The 15,534-nt window shown below is 41.8% G+C and overlaps 1 protein-coding gene across 1 annotated transcript in view; it reads left to right on the forward strand.

Annotated features, from left to right (window-relative positions):
• The window catches only part of ADAMTSL1 (ADAMTS like 1), a 175,248-nt gene extending 160,207 nt beyond the window's left edge, over positions 1-15,041 (forward strand). The window contains exons 24-29 of the mRNA XM_036403753.2: positions 1,955-2,155; positions 3,151-3,331; positions 6,398-6,605; positions 8,564-8,673; positions 9,529-9,749; positions 11,534-15,041. Of these exons, the coding sequence (XP_036259646.1) occupies positions 1,955-2,155; positions 3,151-3,331; positions 6,398-6,605; positions 8,564-8,673; positions 9,529-9,749; positions 11,534-11,640 (1,028 nt within the window). The 3' untranslated portion in view covers positions 11,641-15,041. The remainder of the gene's footprint in view (positions 1-1,954; positions 2,156-3,150; positions 3,332-6,397; positions 6,606-8,563; positions 8,674-9,528; positions 9,750-11,533) is intronic.
• The last annotated feature ends 493 nt before the right edge of the window (positions 15,042-15,534 follow it).

Genomic DNA, 15,534 nt, shown 5'->3' on the forward strand with positions numbered 1-15,534 from the left:
CTTCCCCACTGTGCATACGGGCAGGGTTTGACAGCAACAGGGAACCAGCAAAGACTCATGTAGCCACTGCTTCAGTGAGAGCCCCAGTGGCAGACAGTTTCTCCCCAGTGTCTGGATCTGCCCCTCAGCATGCAAATGGCTGGGGCATAGCACAGGTCACCACTGGCATCTTCCACCTTGTGTGAGACCTTCTGCTTTATAAGCAAGAGAACTTCAGTTTTGCTGGGCAAGAGAGTATCTTCTGTCATAGGAATAGTGTGGTTGGAGGTATGATTCCTAGCAAAAAGCACAAAAGTAAAGACTATAGTAACCCAGTCCCCTAGTGTTATTTTACAGGTAAAACCAAATTCAAAAGGGTCACAAGGGTTCCTAAATGAAGTAACGAGTTCCTTAAGTTGAGGATTTGGTCTTAATGATGTTTGAAAATCAAACCCTTCAACCTTCCTGAGCAGATTAATGGCAATGGTATTTTATTGTAGAAACTTTACTTGCCCAGTATATGTTAAAGTTCTCCTCAGGTAGACCAATAAGAATGGAAGGAAGAGCAGTAACAAAAATGTCATGTTGCAGAATCTATTAATTGTGTAGTGCAGCTACAGAGATTTCACATTCACATTTTCATTTGTCTCAGTGAATAATAAATAGTAATCAAATTACATGGAGATGGCAGTATTGAAATACCAGCTGATGGATTCTTCCTTCGTCTTTTCAGTATTTTAAATTCATACTCTTCCTTTTTTTATCCCATTCCTTTTGAGCAGTACTTACGTGAAAGTTGATGTATATATGTTATGTTTGCTTATACAAGATAGTTCTTTCAGAAGGGATTTTGTATACAATATAGTCATTCATGCACATACATGTTAATATAAAAGAAATATATAAACCTTCACTATAACCAACTAACCATCAGAATAGGTTACATTTGCAGAAACTAAGAGACTTTTCATGTCTCAGTGACATACATATCAGTGCAGGACAAGCCTAAACTAGAAGCACTCCTAGTAAAATATGCCATCCCTCACATACAGTGTTTCTGCCTCCCCACCCCTGCAATTGGTGGGGATGTGTTATGCTATGGAAATCACCTAGTTCTTAATTTTTCCCCAGGAAATAGGCAAAAAACTTAGCTGGCTTTCTCAAGTTACACGAGTCTCACAGATTTCCTGCAATTCATCGTGAAACTGGCAAAGTGTTCAGCTGATATGAGAACTACAGTAAAAAGTGTCTTGTAGATACACTTCCTTCAGGCCAGCAGACAAAGAACTCACTGAGAATTTAAATTGCATCATCTGCGCTGCTGATCCATAGATCTCACACAATGCTTTAGAACTTCAGGGTGTTTCAGTTGCTGTTTCTGCTGTGATAAAAAAGAAAAAAAAAAAAAACACAACAGACAAACAAACCACAACACAACCAAACCTGTAAAGGCTCAATTTTATCTCTTTGGTTTTCCAACAGATTTTTTTTTTGTGTGTGTAACAAAAATTTCTGACTTTTAATATAACAGAAACAATAAATAACATTTTAAAATGTTTAAAAAAGAAAGAGTAAGAAGAAGGTGGTCCTGTGGCTTATGTAGCAAATTTGAAGATCAAGTTGCATTTGTATTGCATGTTCAAGAATGGTCCTTGAGTTTATGCCAGGTTTATAGCTCCCCTATCCCACCTTCTTCAATGCCAAAATGAGGATAATCAAAAAAGTGGGAACCTTAGAAGGTCTGATATAAGTAATTCCAAACTAATCATAGATTTTCCAATTTGCAGATTATCTGTCTCTTGGATTTTATTCTAGATGATGAGAAGGTATTCCTTATTACAGAATTACTTTTTATCATTATGAGAAAGTGAGGAGAAAATGGGATGGAATCAACTATTTCTCCTAATTTTGACCACTTCAAAGCATATACCTGGTTTAGTAATCAGCAGGTTTTTCTCACGTACCTGTTTTTTAGGTTGTGCTGTCGATGGGCATCCAACCCCAAACATCACCTGGCTTTACTCTGGTGAGCCTCTCAGCCTGCAGCATCAACTCCAGGCAGCAGGACGGATTCTTCATATACTCAATGTCAGTGATTTCACTGATGGTGAATTCAGCTGCCTTGCTCAGAATGAGGCTGGCTCACTCACACAAGTAATGACCCTGGCTATACAAGGTAACTCTTCAGTTTCAGTCATTTCACCCCGGAAAGTTCTTGCCATGCAATTCCCTGCACTGCCTTTCTCATCCTGAACTTCTCCCCTCTGAATTCATCACCATGCTTATCAGGAAAAAGATGTCTTAATGATTTCTTGTCATGGACATAGACTTGCAGGATTGTTGGGTACATTACAGTGTCTAAGGTTTTACTTTATCAAAATGACACTAGATATTTCTGCCCTGCTGAGCACAAAACACGCCTTTGTGATTCAAGCTATACTTACATTGAGCCTGGACAATTTTCTTGTCCAGAAATTCAAGACAGAGGTGGCAGAGTTTAAACCTCTTAAAACAGAAGCCCCTCTATCAATACATGAAGGTCAGTGTTTCACAGTCTCTTCTTCCTTGAAAACCCTTCACTTGTAAAAGTTCTGGAACTGTTTTTGTTAGTGATCTCCTAGAAAAGATGATAAAGCCACAAGAACACTGTGGTGTAGCTGGGTGGAACAGAACATGCAGCTTTCATTGCTCCAGTTGTCAGAGATGGAGAGGTGAAGAATTTAACTATTCCTTCAATTTTGCTATAAAATTGTGCATGTGTTGCTATTCCCACATTTATCTTCACAAATGATCTGTGTGAACTGTCTGGTAAGAGATATGGTGTTTCAACATGATAGAGTCATAGATACTGCTGGGAACTACAGCTAAACATATCTTCATTAAGTAACACACCTTTAAAAATACAGATGTTCACTGGTATCTGGCTTCACTTAACTGCCATACTATGTTATTAACTTTCCATGCCTGATGCCTCTAAGCACCAAAAAACTGGGTTTGTTACACCAAAGGCAGTCAGGGGTTTGAATCGGGTGCCTTGCAGGTTGTAGGCATTTCCTTTTCACTGTGTCCCTGTGTTTCACCCTGCAGAACATCTTCAAACCTCTCCATTCTAATTATACCCCTAGCATCAGTTTTCCAGTGCTAACATGCCTCTCCCACACTTCCTGGCAGAGTACCGGTGGTCGGTGGACAAACTGACAGCTTGTTCGGCTTCCTGCGGCCACAGAGGGCTGCAGCTGCCCCAGCTGAGGTGCTTACTGGATGGGGCCGAGGTCAACACATCCTTCTGCAGAGAAACCCCCCAGCCATCTCTGCAGCCCCTCGCGTGCAACAGGAGAGACTGCCCTTCACGGTTCGTCTGTCTCGTGTGGAAGTAGCTTACATGCATTTAAGATGTGCTGGAAGAGTTCTCTGTGCGGGTCATCACACCACTGCAGCTTCTCTGGCGCCTGTTTGGAGAAGTCATGGCTAAAAGGGAGTTTTTGAGTGCTAAATCCAGACAGTTGGGATTTTGTAGCAGTATTAGTGGAAAACTTTGACAGTACAAGGTAGAAAGAGAATTCACAGCTTGCAATGTCTTGGGTCACACCCTATGTTTGTTATAAATTTCATGCTTGTTCTGAGCACTGAATGCATGGAAATTTTGTCACCCAAGACCTGTAGGATCATTTCTTTTTTGGCTTCATAGCAGTTTGCCCCAACAATATAACAGACAAGAAGCTAAGTTTAGCAGCTATTTCGTTATTTTATTCTGAGTTTTTTTGTTGCTTGGAAATCAATACAGGCAGGACTGTAGCTGTAGCTGCAGCTGCAAAGTATTACCTTAGCAGGGTGAAAATATCTTTTGTAAAATGGGCACATCTCATAAGATCTAGTAGGCATGAAGGGGGCTGAGTTCTGCCTCTGTTTGGAGTCTGCTAGCTTGTGGTGGCTTTGGAATTGTAACTCTCTACCCTTGTAGTCCCCTGGTTTTTACTTACTGCTATATACAAATGAGCTAGGACAGCTTGAAAAACTTCTGGCTACACATAGGTCTTCCTCTGGCATATCTCAACTACTGTGTCCAATTCTGACCCCTCACTACAAGAAGGAAGGACAGAGAAGCTAGTGAATGGTCTAGAGTACAAGTCCCATGAGAAGTGCCTGAGGAAGCTGAGGTTGTTTATCTTGGAGAAAATGGGGCCCAGGAGATCTCACCACTCTCTGCAATTGCCTGAAAGGAGGCTGTAGTAAGCTAGGCGTCAGCCTCTTCTTCCAAGTGACAAGTGACAAGACAAAAGGAATCAGCCTCAAGTGGCACCAGGAGAGGTTTAGATTGGCTGTTAGGGAAAAATTCATTATGGAAAGGGTTGCCAACCATTGGAACAGTTAGCCCAGGGAAGTAATTTAGTCATCATCCTTGGACAAATTTAAAAGATACATGGATGTGGTGCTTAGGGGCATGGTTTTATGGTGGACTTGGCATTTCCTGGGTTAATGGTTGGACTTGACGATAGTCAAGATCATTTCCAACATAAATGATTCTCAGACTTCACCCCTCACAAAGTCTTTTTTTTTTTTTGGCGCACTTTAGTGCAAACAAGAGTACGTCTTGAGCTTATCCAGAGAGTCAGTGTAGTGTTATGCTCCCTCCATATTAAAAATGTCCTGTTTCTGCATTTCAGTATCACCTTAGCTGAGTTGTGTAAACATGTTTTACCATATTTTTCATGGTGTTATTCCCTCCTCTCCCTTATTTCCAATTTGGATGTGTTATGTTTCAGTATACAAGCACTTAAGTGTAGTGAGCATCTCAAGAGAAATTTAGTACAGCTTCCCTCATTCAACAGACATTCACTCATTCAACAGCGATTTGGGACTTGTTTTAAAAAAAGTCTAAGCTGAGGCAAGGTAGAGGTACTAAGCAACCTGATGAGAAGTGGCCAGATTCACCACTCTTGCTGTGTCTTGGGCATATTGCAAGTTTCTGTTTAATTACCTTTTAAAATATATTCCTACTCTTCTTTGTAGGCAAATGTTTCCTGAGTTGCCAACTGAGTCATAAGAAAGAAACCAAAAGAGATTTGATGAAATATGAAACATGCTCATTAGCAGCAGTTTTCCTTGCTGTTGACAATAAATTCCATTGGAATGGCTTATGTCTTTTTATACCTTCCCTGAATTGTAACACAAACCCAAATCCTCCCTCAGCTCCTGAGAAACTGCTGAGATTTAAGCTTGGAAATAAAAGTTGATTGACATGCCAACCAGAGCTTTTTAAGCAGTGCGGAAATTGCAGGTTCAGCCTCACCCAACTGCATAAAAGTACCAGTGTTCTTGTTTTCCAGGTTGGGAATATGTTTGTTTATACTTGTTTCTGAGGCCACTGGAGTTAATCACCCGCAGAAGACAGAGAAATAGAAACGGATGTCTCTCCATGGGACTGGGGAATGCCTGTTGGCTATTTTGTAAAGTAATCATAAACACTGCTGGTGAGGGACGTGATAGGCAGTATTTTACTCCCAAAACCACACAGATCCTGCCAAGTATCCAGAAACTTAATGAAGCAAACTGCTGGCTTGACCATAAAACTGTTCAGAAAACTAACAATCAGTTGCATTCTCCCTATTCCTACCTAAGGCTTTCCCAAACCTGACTGTATAAGTGTTTCACCTAATGATCTTTACAGTGACAAAATGCATTAGACTATTATTTTCTGTTATGTACAACCTTTTAGCTAGTTTGACTGGATTTTTTAAATGCCAGTACACAGGACTTCAGAGCCTCAGCCTCAACTGGTAAATGCATGGTCTGAGCTTAAGAGGAAAGAGGACTACTGTCCTTCCTTCCCTGGGATAACTGCTCCTGAGCAATGTTCAGGCTTTTCTGGATTATGCCAGCTGTCAGGGATACAACAGAGGAGGCAGGCACCAGCAGGACCCAGCAGGCTTTTGGCTGTTCTCTCACAAGTTTGAAGTGGCCTGTGAGCTACTCCAGCAATTACACAGAGATAGTTTTCCCTACTAAGGAGTGCTGCTGGGCTAGTCCTAGCATTGTACTGCAGCTTGTGACTGAGGCCTCCATGGCACCATGGTGTAAGAGCAGACTTGCCCAGCCCCTCTGTCAGGGATACAGGTATTTACTAAGCCTCTAAAAACAGCTTTAAGGGCAAGAAAATTAATTCTGGGCCCAAAGAGCATTGAGAAAGATAAATTCATGAAAAAGCTGCCATTTTCTCAGTTTTCATCCTCTGAACCGTTTCTAGTGAAAACTGTGGGAGGCTGAGGCACTCAGATGTTCCAGGATCATGCCCTTAATGAGCCAATTGTGCCCAATGGCACATGCCCAATGGTCCAGTTGACAAAGACCAGTTGATGCTGAGGATCCTGCAGACAGCGGCACGTGCCTGCTCCCTGACCTGTTCTGCTTTCTCTCCCAGGTGGATGGTGACATCCTGGTCTCCTTGCACACAGAGCTGTGGTGGAGGCCTACAGACACGGCGAGTGACATGCCAGCGCCTGACAGCCAAAGGCAGCTCTGTCCCAGTGTCCAACGAGGCCTGTGCCCAGGTGTCCAAGCGCCCTGTGGACACACAGAGCTGTAACAGGCAGCCCTGTGTTGAGTGGGCAGCCTCCTCCTGGGACCAGGTAAGGAACAAAGTAGCATTCCAAGGACAGTCCCATAGTGTGGGCTAGAAAAAGAGACAGAAAATGAGAGTAGTGATTTTTCAACCTAGTGTCTTCAGGTTATAGTTTGCAGGCTTTTGAGGCAGGCACTGATTTGTTCAGGTCCTTCTTTCTGTATATGATGCACTGCCTGCTTGGATTTCTGTAGCTTCTCACAATCACTAGAAACGCACATGAACATGAACATGCTGATGAACAGGGCTTTTACTGCAGACCCCTGTGTCCTCCAGCAGAATGATCTGCAGCTCCTTGTTACAGTGATTTTTGACACATCTGGGAAATAGCCTTCTTCAAGTCTTAATTCCCCTTACCAGCCTGTGAGAGTGCTTCAGTCTTGACTGGCTGGATTCAGGACTGATGATTGTGATAAGGTTGAAGGCAGGAGGACTGTGCAATAATTCAGTTTTACAAAGTTGCTGATGTTGCCTGAGAATACCAAAAAGTGTGAAGTTTCTTGACTTGCTTCATGATGAAAGGCAGAATGGAGGGCTAAAAGCATTTTCAAACTACTTCCTGCTGCTTTGCAGATCTTCAAATTTTCTCTTAGCCGATTGCGTTGCATCAGGGTCTTTTATAATGTTGGTAGTAAAAAGTGCCTTCAGCTACTAGAATGTGTAATTATTAACTGCTTGAAAACACCTTTGTTTAAATCTTGAAAGGTGATTGAGTTATTGTAATACAAGTTAAATTTGGAATTATCACTTTATATCAAAGAAGAAAATTTTCACTCCCTATGAAATTTCAGGAAAGGATCAGATCATCTTTGCAAAAACCATTATGGGCTATATTATTCCCCATGATATCATACTCAGCTGAGACAATCAGTTCATTCAGAATTAATTTCTGAATTTTAGACCTAATCTCTATGCATTGTGATATAATATTTATTCTACCTAGCTTACAAAAAAAGGATTCAGGTTCCACATGGTTGCATACTGCCTAGTCTCCAAGCCAGAGGACTGTTACACGTAGTTAAAAATGTACCACTGGTTCAGTATTACATTGCTTGGTGGTATTATGGGGCATCAGCTCACCCATTGCACAAGTGTAGCAATCAGCTTTCCCAGCTCACAAAGAAAATAAACAGCCTACCTGCTCTAGCCCTATGTCTAGAATTAGTTCCTTTCCTTCATTTAACGTTCCTGGCATTTTGTTCTCCACTGTGTAATCCCATGGTGTTTTAAGATAGTGATTCACACTAATGACCCCTTTTTCAACCTTCAGTTTGTTCTTTGATATAATTTCCAGACACTTTGAAAAACAGTTTCCAATAGTTGATGCAATTTTAAAATAGCAGAAATACATGCTTCATTCCTATACCAAGTTGTATTTTAATCAAAGGAGAGGATTAGGAGAGTTAAACTGAAATGTAATTGTTAAACTTGAATATGTTAGGATGGCCTTAATTTTGGAGAAAGCTTGCATATCTTTTGTGCTCCTCGTGCTTCCTGCTTTTGTTTATTGTCCTTCAATGCTTTTAAATTATTCAATGGAGTGGAATATGTCCTTGGTTCAATGCATTCTTAGTTACTTGGCCAATTCACATGCTGCAAAATGCACAGTAAAAGTAATGTATTGAGATTTCCTGTATGGATCATAGGCTCTTGGCTAATGGCATGACAGCATTTAATTTCCCCTAACAGATGTATTTAAGATTAAATTTTGAAGAGAAGAGGTAATGCATCTAGAGAGCAGATACAGAAATGTAGTTTAAATGCTGCTGGAGGAGAGTGAGGTGGAGCAGAAAATGGCTGCACAGTCAGCCTTCAAAGCTTGCAGAGTCCAGAAAGCAGTTGAAACTTCTTACTTTCTCAATAGTCTCTGAATGGCAGTATGCACTTTATTTCACTAGCGGTTTTATAAAAAATGGAACTTGCCCTGTCTTTTACCTCCCCTGAGTGAATTTTCTGTGTTTGCAGTGTAATGGGCCTTGCATTGGACCACGACTGGCTGTACAGCACCGACAGGTATTTTGCCAGACCAAGGATGGGACTTCGGTGTCATCTGATCAATGCAGTTCCTTACCAAGGTAGATACCAAGAAATGTGTTATGTCTGAACTCACAGCCCTTTTCAGAGATATTCAATGGACTAGTGACTAAACTGAAAACTTATGGGTTTCCCCTATGTGGTAAAGAGGTCATGCTGCAACCTGTACAGTATATGTAACAAATCTTATCAGGCTTATAGCCTGGAGTTCCCTATTTACTCCTAGGAGCTTCAGACCAGTTGGCCGAAAACTGGAAAATCTTCTATGCATGCCAAATCCTGACTACAAGTCTGTGCTATATCTTCTTAAGATGCCAGTCTTCTCACTTATTTAAACACAAACTCTAGCAGAAAACAAAGGTTTTGTTTTCCTGCAGATTTCGTTTTCCTGCAGATGGGCTCCACTTTCAACATTGTAATGACATTTGCTTTACATGAGACAGGTAGATAAATTATTATTGATCATGCTTTTTCACTACCTGTGTGACAGATATGAAACAAGTGTGCCTATACATCCTCTGTGAGACTATCTTGAAAGAAAAGGAAGGGTTTCAGAGAATTGGTTCTGTTCCCACTGACTGTAAAGCCATAAAAAAGTTACAAAGTCCTGCTGGACCATATTGGTCACCACTCATTTCACCTTTTAGCAGATCTCTGGTTTGGCCTTTTGTGGAGAGGGCATTTCAGCCACATCCTCAAACAGTTCAGATGGTCATTTAGCCTGGTGTTGGTATACCAGTGTGCACCCACTGAGGGTCTGGTCCTTGAGAGCCATCCAAAACTGCTGGCCTCACCTGGCAGCTTTGGAAGATCTGTTCCACCCAGTACTCTGGGTGAATTACCTTTGGGATATGACATACAGATGGATGTCCCTCCCTCCCTCCCTCCTCCCACAGGCCATTGAGCACCCAGAACTGCTGGACAGATGCCTGTGGCGTGCACTGGAGGGTCAGCCTCTGGACCGTCTGCACGGCCACTTGCGGGAACTACGGCTTCCAGTCGCGGCGCGTGGACTGCGTGCACGTCCGCACCAACAGGCCCGTCATGGAGCACCACTGCTCCTGGAGGCCCAGACCAGCAAACTGGCAGCGCTGCAACATCACACCCTGTGAAAATGGTACTTGGCTCAGGGGAGGGAGGGGAGGCTGCTGAGTGGCGCAGGAGTAGGAAAGAAGGGAGAGTTGTCCCTCAGAAATGCAGCACTGGACCTTGCAGCTGGGCATCCTGGGGAACATCCAGCCCAGCCCTGTGCAAAATCCAGTGTCTAAAGCTCAGCATCCCAGAGAGGGTTGCTGCCCATTGTGGAGGCTCTTGGCAACGGTGTTAGTGCTGGGATTGTGTCTCCTTTCTAGCAGCATGAGATAAATAATTTATGTAGTCTTCTGGGGCAAGTTCACCAAGTCAATCAGAGGGATGGAGCACCTGTCATTTGACAAAAGGCTGAGGGAAATGGGATTGTACAGCCCCGGTTTTAGGGTTGTGACCTACTTGTGGACTTCCAGTACGTGAAGGGAACTTACAAAAAAGATGGAGCAAGACTATTTACAAAGCCATGTAGTGGCAGAACAAGGGGGAATAGGTTCAAATTGAAACAGAGTAGTTTTAGTTTAGATATTAGGAAGAAATAGCCTTTACTGTGGGGGTGATGAGACTGTGGCACAGGTTTCCCAGAGAAGCTGTAGATATCCCGTCCCTGGAGGTTTTCAAGAACAGGTTGGATAGGACTCTGAGCAACCCAGTCCAGTGAAAGGCATCCCTGTCCACAGCAGGAGGCTTGGAGCTACATAATCTTCAAGGTCCCCTTACAATGAAAACCATTCTATGATTCTATTATTAACTTTCCATTAATGGTACAGACAGAAGGAAAAACACAAATCACAACCAGACTTACGGTTGTAGTCCAAATCCAGTGGGTATGTGGATGATGGGAAATCCTGCAGGCAAGACTGCTTTCTTTCAGATTACAAACAACAAATTGGGCCTGTCAGGGAACTAGAAAAGTTACTAATTAAAAAAAAAAAGAAATTAACAAAAGAGAAAAGACAATGTGCTTGTTTGGAAATTATGCTCGCATCCTCTATCTTGCAAGCCAGTTGCTTTGCAATCATTGCAGATGCAGTAGCAGAACCCACATGTGCTTGCCTATATTCACACCAGCTCTGATACTGCCTCTCAACAAAGTGGACTAATAGGTCCAAACTCATGAGTTTGGAGGGCCCTAATGGAAGCTGAAGCAATGAGGGAGATTACAGGTATCAAGCAGGACCTCTGCTGATGCTCCAGCCTCTTTCTGCAATACAGAAGTGTCCCAAATCCCAGGGTCTTGCAGGGATACTGAACAGTTTTCCAAACTAAAAAGCAAGAGGCTGTGGGCCTCAAAAACTGTACAAGTAGTACCAGAACCTAAGCCCTAGAGGAGTTTAAAAGGTGTCTTAACATCTTCATGGTGGGTGGTTTCTGACCTGTGAAAAACTAAAAACTCAAAACAACTCCCAGTCAGCTGGGGTGACACTCCCACACACTGGCTCCTCAAGTGTGGAAAACTGGCCAAAGTGTCCCTCCCTACTAAAACAAGTATCCAGTTTAATTTAGTTTTTCATCTTTGGTTTAACTGTTAGGAAACTCCTAGAGCCTTTCTAAAATGCTGATGACAAACTGGCAGTGTTGGAGCAGCTTCAGGAGCCCTTTCCCCAGTCTCTGAAAGTAAATGTTGCCTACCAATTCTTCATTGATCCTGTGGACTTGCATTTGGTCTTTGCAGCAAGTCAAGCTCACATTCACAGTAAGACTTCTCAACACAAAGGTTCTCCTCTTGGCCACCCAAGGATATATGTTTTCAGGTAAGAAATCCTTTGTTCATAACTTCATCACCATCTCTCCTTCTTGTTTCCCCTTTGGCAGTGGAATGCAGAGACACCACAAGGTACTGTGAGAAAGTGAAGCAGCTCAAACTCTGCCAGCTCACCCAATTTAAGTCACGTTGCTGTGGGACTTGCGGAAAATCTTGAAGACAGATGAGATGAAAATGGAGGAACAAGGGGATCACAGCCTTTTCTTCACTGAGCAAAGGCTTTTGCAGAAAATACAGATGGATGGAATGATCTTTTTCATTTTATTTATTTATTTCCCTTTAAAAAAAAACAAAACCTTTAACAAATCATTGTTGTAAAGGGACTTGACAAGTTTCCCCTACTATGAATCTGGGAGACAGAATGCAGAGAAACATGGTCATGAGGGTAGACCACAAAGAGTCAGAGAGACCCATGACACCAAGAAATGGGTATGAGAGGAATGGGGCTTCCCCTCAATCTGTGTACATGCCTGCAGGACACACCAAGAGTCAGGTGAGGAAAAGGATCACTGTCAAAACCTAGCATCATATTACAGAATCACAGAATCATAAAGGTCCAGGGAGACCTTCAGGGTTATCTAGTCCAACCGTTAACAGCACTACAATACCCACCCCTAAACTATCCCTGGGTGCCACATCCACCCTCTTCTTGGACACTGCTGGAGATGGTGACTCCACCACATCCCTGGACAACTTAATCCAATGCCCAGCCAGTTTTTCAGTGAATATTTTTTTTAAATATCTAATCTGAGCCTCCCCTCCTCAATTTGAGGCCATTTCTTCTCATCCTAGCATTTGAAACATGGCAGAAGAGGCTGACCCCCCCTCATTACAACCTCCTTTCAGGCAGTTGTAGAGAGCCATGTGGTCGCCCCTGAGCCTCTTCCCAGCTAAACAGCCCCAGCTGCCTCAGTTTTTCCTTATAGGATGTGTCTTAGATCTTTCACCAGTTCCGTAGCCCTTCTCTGGGATATGCTCCAGCACCTCAATGACTTTCCTGCAGTGAGGGGCCCAGAACTGAGCACAGGATTTGAGGTGTGGCCTCACCAGTGCCAAGTACAGGGGGACAATCCCTGCCCTGCTCCTGCTGGCCACACTGCTGCTGATAGAGGTCAGGATGTCATTAGCAACCTTGGCCACCTGGGCACAGCTGGCTCACATTTAGTCAGGTGTTGACCAGCACCCCAGGTCTTTTTCTGCTGAGCAGCTCTCATCTCTCTTAGACTACCTTGAGAACACAAGCACATGAGTTTGCTTTATAAGCTTATTTGTTACATCCAAGATTGGAAGCCTTTTTAATTTCTAAACCCCTCTCTCCTTCCTACACCAGGCAAGGGACATCCTTGTGATCTTTGAGGATCTGGTGTCTGGAGAAGTTGAACAATGTTCTGTAACAAAAGTGGGTCTAAAATACACCTTGAAAGTGTTTCCAGTTTGAGCTTGTGAGGGAGGATTGGGGACTTAAGGGTTGTCTTCAGCACAGAGGTGTGATGGTGATGTAAATAATTAACCAGCAAAAGGAGAACAAGTATGATGACAGACTTAAATACAAACCTGCAAACACTGTTCCCTAGAGAGCATAGACAGGAAAGAAAGAAGTTATACGTGATAAACAAGAGACATTTTGCGTACTGCATCCTACTAAGACTTATTTAGAAAAAAAGGTCCTTTACTTCCCAAAGTTCTGGTACTTTCTGACCTGGGGTTTTGGAAAAAAACTTGAAGTGGGTCTTTCTATTTTGTTAACATGAAATTTCTCTTTCCTGGCAGCCAAGCCTTTTGGATAACTGGTAGGAAAAGAACTTTATTCTGAATTTTCATGGTTGTTACTACTCAGTTGAAACAGAATCACTTTAGCATCAGCCCCATTGGACTAATGCAAATAATTTTTAAGAAATTTGCTCCTCTCCAGCTGCCTCCCACAACAAAACGAGTGCTATAAAGCAGATCTTTAAGTCCATGTATAACACCCTGAAGGTACAGTCTAAAAAATGAGACTCAAACATCACACTCACAGCATGATTTTGCATGCAGGCCATGAGTCTTTCCTCCTAGCCAGCTGCAGTGGATATTCAGCTAGTGAAGTGCTACATGATATTAGTTCCTGGACATTCTCTGCTCTGCTCAGAAAAAAAAAAAAAAATAGAGGAAATCTACAAAGAAGAGAGTTTGAGAATTGTGGAACTTTAGAGGAGACCTACCTGATCTCAGGTTTTGCTTCAAGACCTTCTCTAAATGAAAGGTTTGGTTGTGCCTCTCCTGTAACTCCTGTTGGCGCTAGTGCCTTGTAGTATATTTATGAAGTGCTGTTCAAGTACTGCTATGTACAGCTTTCATGGTATGTGGATTTTTCAATAAAACTGGGGGTCCATTATTGAGGTCAGTGCCAGGTTCATGACATTAATTGTCTCAAATTGGCTTACTTCAAAACATATCTGGGAGTGAACACTCTTGGTAGAAATGGGTCTTCAAAAATAAGTCTTGGTGCAACTTTTTATTTAAAAAAAAAGAATTACGTTCTGTGTATGTAAATGTATATCTTTTCTGTATATTTATTAGGATTTCTTGTATAAAAAGTGCAATATTAATAATTGTACATTATTTTGTCCAGATAAAACTATTTTGTTTTTTAATCTCCCCAGAATTTTGTTCCTCTAAAATCAACAGTAATAGTGTATTTCTCTTAATTTTAATAGCACTTGCATTTAATTGGGGATCTGCTTCACTGTGCACACAGTGCTTTATAGATTATGACGTGAGGGAGGGATGATGTTTTTAACTTGTGAAATTATAATTATGCATGGAATGAAGGACAATTCCTTAATAACATAATAATAGCGATGATGATGATGACGATGTGATGGATATTTTTGATACATTCGTTAACAAAATGCAGCATGGGGAAGGATTTTCTTTTGTGTAAAAGCAAAATATGTTCAAGCTATCACATGTTCCATTGTATCTGTGTAACTGTGCACAGGATAAACACAAAGGATCTGATCTGGTGGGGCCACTGTGTTGTCTCTGCACAGTGTGGACTTAATTTCACATGTCTGTCTTCTGAATTGTGACTTGGCAGCATCTCAGTAATATAAGGATTATGGTTATTTTTTAAAAGGATGCTTTCCTTCTCTAAAGAGAAAACAAAACAGCAAACTTGTATTTATATAACTTTTTGTACAAGTAATGCGGCTTATTTAATTACAACTGTCTGACGTGTTGTTTTTTAGTCTTAAAAACAAAAGCCAAAGTAGCAAAGCTGTTGGCGTTCTCTGTCCTTATTCTTTATTATGATAGCAGCACACACCTGTTACACAAAGTACACGTGATGTACCTGCCCTGTGGAAAGAGGAAATGTCTTACCTCCTTGTCAAAACTCTTCAGACATTAAGATTCTGCGCCCTTCAGAATGGAGATATCTTGGAGATATGTTTTAATTCTCCATTTGCCTTGCCTTATTCTTATTTGCTAATGGCTTACCCCTATTGCTCTTGCAGAAGTATAAAGCTGGTCCAAGGACCATGAAGATCAATAAAAGCATACTCCTTTTTTTAAGTATCAATGCTTCAAGACATAACTTTCCTCAGCAATCTATGGCTTGAAGAAATACCTGTTAATTCAGTCTATCCTTACAGGTTGCTGCTGCCTTCAGTAATGGACCTGCCAGCTATCTGAAGTATCAGGTGTGTGTGCAGAAGGAATTGTGGCAATGGTCTGAATTATGAGAGGATAGAAGAAAAAAGTTAATAAGCATTTCTTCTTAACAAAGAAAAAAAAATAGAGTTTTGAAAAGTAAGCTGTTGCCCTTTTCAAACAAAAATGTGTCTCTGCTGAAAGGGAACAGCAGTTTTGCCCTGATTTTTTGACTGTTTCCCTTGTGTGATGATTCTGCAGACGTTTTTTAGATACCTAAACTGCAGGCAAGTAACACCTCACACAGACAAGCAAGTCAAAGACCAGACCTAGACTTCCAAGCCACAGTACTGAAGGCAATGGGAATTTCATCATTCATTTTCAGTAAAACAAATTGTGTGTGTAAAATGAACAGGTT

This window comes from Molothrus ater, chromosome Z (genome assembly GCF_012460135.2).
Source record: "Molothrus ater isolate BHLD 08-10-18 breed brown headed cowbird chromosome Z, BPBGC_Mater_1.1, whole genome shotgun sequence".
NCBI classification, from domain to species: Eukaryota; Metazoa; Chordata; class Aves; order Passeriformes; family Icteridae; genus Molothrus; species Molothrus ater.